The sequence below is a fragment of the Echinococcus granulosus genome (genome assembly GCF_000524195.1).
Source record: "Echinococcus granulosus chromosome Unknown EG_S00365, whole genome shotgun sequence".
Lineage (NCBI taxonomy): Eukaryota > Metazoa > Platyhelminthes > Cestoda > Cyclophyllidea > Taeniidae > Echinococcus > Echinococcus granulosus.
Window position 1 is genome coordinate 1862 of NW_020170745.1, and position 5403 is coordinate 7264.

Genomic DNA, 5403 nt, shown 5'->3' on the forward strand with positions numbered 1-5403 from the left:
GTACGCTTTGGAAAGTCTTCATTTAACCACCGTGTCATTTGAGCAGGGGAGATGCGGCTTCCAGTTATTGACACTTAAAGTAAAGGGAAATCATGAACGCTAAATTACCTCGCGATATGCACCTCGAATGTGAAAACACACCCTCACTCAAAGTCAATTGTTTGTCTGTGTTGATCCGTTTGTGCCTTAAAGTGAGAGGTGTTGTGTCATAGAATTGTAGTTTCGCCTTTTATCTGAATCTTCATAAGCTTAGACTGAAGGGTTAGCAAAAATAAAGTGAATAATGGGACGTAAGCGTAGGGGTGAGGAGCGGAGATGAAATGAGGTCTGGACACGCAGTTGGATGTAAAGCCCAGTAACTACGATCAATTCATTTGTCAATGCATGGCTCTGCAATCCTTCACGCAGAACTGGGCACCCATGCAGGAGAGTCCGCACAGAGGTGAGGTTCCAAACTCAGAGCAGCTCAATTCAGCCCATCCAGTTTCGTGATCTCAAAAGATTTGTCTTTCCGTCTCTGGAGGTGATCAGGTTTGCATGTGTGTCTTTCAATTCCAGCTTTATGTTTGCCCTGACGCAGAAGGAGAAAGTGGAAGCAAATGAGACAGAAGAGGGAGACGAAAATAATGAAGGTCCTTTTAAAAGGAAGAGAGATGGTAGGAAACATCTCACCCCCTTCTTTGTAGAGATTCGCCTCCATTGACATCTCATCCAAGAACATACTGCATGTGCTCGCCGATGGCCTGTGCCCATGTACACCCAGTAGACAAGCCAATCAATGTGTGTTGCTTTGAGGCCATTTACCTCTTTAGAAGTGTATTGCATTCAGTTGTGAGGTGTTTCTCTGGCATTCAGTAAGGAGTTGGGCTTTCGAAGGTGTTGGTCATATTGCTAGAATGCAGTAGGGATGGCCGTCCAATTGGTATGCACACGAGTGCACTAGTTGGTGCAGTTGTTGTCACTGCCAACGATGAGTGGGTATTGATATGAGTGGAGAATCGGCGATTGTGTAAGTGAGGGTGTTATGGATGGAGGTAGATTTATTTAAAGCAACCAAATCAGTTGTAGCATTTGAGGGAGGTGAGGTAGTGGTGGAAAATGCAGTAGGTGGAAGGGTGTGTAGATACACATTGCAGCCTATTTCTCTACAAAGCAGATAATACGATGGCATTTATTTTCAGCCATTTTTGGACATTGGATTCCCCTGTCATGAATTGCTCCTGAATGATATGAGATAACAGTTGAGGACTGGGTTCAGAGGCTTCCACCTGGCAAATCCTTGCCCCATAATTGGACTCCACAAAACCATCGATGCTATCAACTCACGCAGGTGGTTGGATAAATTATAAAGTAGTACTGTAAAAGTTGGTTTCATATAATGCCAAAGAATGATAACAGAGTGAACCTGACTTTGTCGACGAATATTTTCACTCAACGGGTTGAGGAAAAAAACTGAGGAAACGTGACTGAATAGAATGCTGGTCTGAATCAGATTGAGTCCCAGGCGGTGGTCAGCCTAAAATCAAATCTGATGAGTCACCTCATGACCGCTGCTTGTTTTGAGGTCATGATCTTGGGTAACCAAAGCCCAACGCCTGTGGCCTTAAACATGTCCTTCGACTTCACACCCTGAAAATGCGGCTCAAAGAAACTAATACCATTTGATTACTTGCCATCTAGATGGTGTTGTCGCCCTACGTACAACCTACAATTCAATAGTCTATTGAGAATTATCATATGTGCCAACTATCTCACGTACTTTTGCTCCGTATCTCAGTTATTGTTACTAAATTACCTAAGCAAACTTCCATTTGTATTTTAGCACAGGTTTTTCAAAAGACCATTTACTTGGATGCATCGAAGTGTCCATCATTTTGCATATTCTTCTCGTCTGCATTTGTTCAAAAACTGTAAGATTATATGCAAAATAAAGGACAAAATAAGGGCGAAAATTAGGAACTAGCTTAAGTTTATATTCACCCACAATGCGTGATTAACAGTGCAAGGATTGGGCGATTACTATTGTGGAAAATAAGGTGTCACTAACATGATGGAGCAGTAGGACTCAGGAGGGTAGAATGTCCCTTGCACCTGGTCTGTGCAGTGTATGCAAGATGTGTCGGAGGGATGAACTTATGTGGTGTCTGTGGAACAAGCTCTCAGCCATTTGACAATGCCTCCTTCTCCAATTCTTGGGGTTTTAAGGCCGATTATTTAACTCTAAACATCTGGTGAAGGAATTGTCTACTAACTCCTACGCCGGGGCGTAGGGTTCGCTAATTTGCAGTGGGGAAGTTATTTACTTGCACTATTCCGCAAAAGTTGGCTTTTTTATTTAATTTGCACTAAAATAAACTGGCACAAATTTGGTGACCTCAGATAATCATGGTAAAAGTATTTAACTTGTTTATTTATTTCTGGAAGATTTAAGTTATTTTAGCTAATAAAGCGGCTGGAATTGTAATTAGGGAAATGGAATTTGGCGGATTCCTTACTATTCAGTTCAACAGTACCGCATGTTGTTGTTTCTTCACTGTCGCTTTAGCCGTCTGTTTGAGATTATCGGATGCCCTATTAGAATGTTGGTTTGGATGGCACACCGACAGTGTACCAAAGATGTGGTCTTATTTATGGTATTAGCAGAGCAAGAAAGTTCGTGTGTCATTTGAATTTTGAAATGAAACAGTCATCCCAGGAAGTAATCATCAAAAGAGTGTGGATTGCAGTGTGCAACTCTTTGCCAACGGGACTCGGGTGTGCTTCCAATTCTGTTGCCATGCAATTGTTTGCTTTAAGGAGCGACAGAGTGGTACAAGCTGTTGGACGATGACGTGGTTCGCGATGCTGGCGTGTGAGTGGGTGGTGGGTAAGGAGTCTGGGGGGAAGTAATATTAGATTCGTTCGCCTATCAAGCATTGGAAGGGATTGCATAGGTCATTTCTCGTCAGGATGCAGTCGAATGTACAAGAGCTGTTTTAATCAATTGTGCAAATGACGGTAATGTGCAAATTGGCAGTCGTAGTCTGTTATCTGCTGGTGGGCACATAAGCAACAGGCCGAAACGCATTTGTGTTACAGGTTTCGCGACTTTTTCCTCACTCACGTGAAGTAAAAGTGGAAGTCGTTCATGTCACTCATTAGATAAGATGTAGCACAAAATGTCAGCTTGAGTGGATCATTACCAGAATCCAGCTGTTTGAACCACTTTTGAATGGTGCATTCTACTGTCGTACCTTTGTCAACTGCTGTACAGCGGACTTCCTTCCACTGGACTCCGCTGTTTTGTAATTGAATTTGTGCGGCTTTACAAGAGAAGACAAGCTACAGTTCATGCGCACTTCGTTTAGCCAACATTTGATGAGTGTTGATAGAAAGAGGAAAATGGTACAGAGCACACTGAGGGGTGGCATGGCAGTTTGCTGAAGCAGAGGCATCGGTGCTTGGTTTGCATGTTTGGAAGCTCCTACAAGTTGTATCAAGTTGCCGAATCGAGATATGTGGGGACCTCCACATAACTTTAGCTTGATAGGTAGATCGAGGAGTGAATAGGAGAGGGTCATCATAAAAGTCACTCTAAGATTATTCCTTATTACAACAAATTTCGCCTTACTTAGTGGTGGAGAATTGAAAAGCCTGCTGCAGTAGGTTAATTTGTTGTTTTGCTGTGTGTACAAGACACTTCAGTTCCGAAATGCTTCACCAACCCATGTTCCATTCATTCATGCCTTCACTGCCCATCCATCCCTCCATCCACTTTGCATCCATTCATTCATCGATGCCTCCTGCCCTTGTACTTTCTTTCGACTATCCGGAAATATTTCTTCCATCGCTCCGTATACGTTGACTCCACCCATCCACACAGCGTATCCGTGCTTGTGTATATCAAGTGGGTTTTCACATTAGGGTGGATGTGGTGATTAGTTGTTTGCCTGGATTACCAGATGACTACTGGAAGTAGTCGAGTACTACGTCCCTCACACCTACCCACTTACTTACCCACCTAAGCCACGATTACTTGTGTAATTAGCCTCTGAACATTGATGCCTATCGTCTCGCGGATCCCAAAACGACTCTCCGTCTGCATGAGATTTAGCGTCTGACTGATTATCTCCTTTGGTAATAAATGAATAAGAGGAGAAAACACAGTCGACAAATAACAGTCAGATAACACTATCATCACCGCAAATGACGTATCTTTGCAGAAAAGGGTTGATATCTATAAGCATCCGGTATTGGGCGGCCTCTTGTCAACCACACTCTTTGTCCCGTACTGCAATTTCCCAACACCTGCTGAAGGTATCAGGTGGTCGACTTCAGTTATCTTGCAGTAACTTTCAAAGTCCTAATGTCGTAATGTGCTTAATGACAGATGAAGTTGATCTGCGAACGTCGTTTCCGCTCTCGTGCTTTGTCAAATGCCAACAATCCTATCAAATCAATTTTGCTGTTGGAGGGGCAGATAATAATGGAGAGGTAAATCAAATTCCTTTAATTTAAATTAGTTATAATAGTGGCAATTACTTCAAAACATTTATGAGGATTGAAACTTACAAGCATAGACTCGAACGATTGCTATTTATTTAAAAGACGCATGATTATTTTGATTAGGTTACGTTCCTTCTGAATGGAGTATGGCTCTGTGGATGGAGAGGAATTGAACTCGTGCGTAATGAAAGCGTAGTGTGTAGTAAGTTTAACACGTCATAAATTGAATTGGTTATATGCATTCTGGAGTTTATTATGTGTGCACTTTGGACAAATCAGAAGAGTATAAAAAGATAATGGCGTCATTTCAAACACTTTGACAATCACATCTTGCCGTCTTCTTAAGACCACATTCCTATTTGTACTACTTTAAAGTGCATTTGCTGAACCGATGTTACTGCTTAACTTCGCAGCTGTCTTGGAGAAAAACAAGACTTCCAATTTGGGGGTTTTCCACGGAAAATCCCCTCCAATACCTCCTATAATGCATGCCACTTTCGTTTGGGCTTCTAACCGCTTATTTTTGACAGTGGCTAGTAGGAGAATTTCACATTTGCCAATATGCCTATTGTAATAAGAAGTATTAAATAGTCCTTTTCTCTTAATCTAAGTGTATTCGCCGGCTAACAAAACAGTCTAGTGGTGCTGTATGCGCACTTTTAATGCTGATGAATGCGGCTGTGTTCATATTTTATTGTCGGGAGGGACTTCTTCGGGTGAGTGCATATTTGGCTAAACTTGCCGATACAACCTACAAAATGACATGCTGCGACTGCGTGCCTTGAGTTTATGCCCCTTCCAAAAACAATTTATCTTAAACGGCAAAAGCGCCACTAAGTAAGTCGAACAGACGATTACAAAGTAGGTAAGCTAAAATTTGGATGTGGGCACCCAAACTGACGGTTTATTACATGTTGC

At 42.2% G+C, this 5403-nt stretch overlaps 1 protein-coding gene across 1 annotated transcript in view; it reads left to right on the forward strand. All coding sequences in view use genetic code 11, as the record gives it.

Moving 5' to 3' along the window:
• Window positions 1–4584, forward strand: part of EGR_11076 (hypothetical protein) — a gene marked incomplete at both ends in the record, with an annotated part of 6252 nt that extends 1668 nt beyond the window's left edge. Inside the window, 3 exons of the mRNA XM_024500325.1 lie at window positions 559–656; window positions 1778–1910; window positions 4503–4584. Coding sequence (XP_024345261.1) covers window positions 559–656; window positions 1778–1910; window positions 4503–4584 — 313 coding nt within the window. The remainder of the gene's footprint in view (window positions 1–558; window positions 657–1777; window positions 1911–4502) is intronic.
• Window positions 4585–5403: the final 819 nt, after the last annotated feature.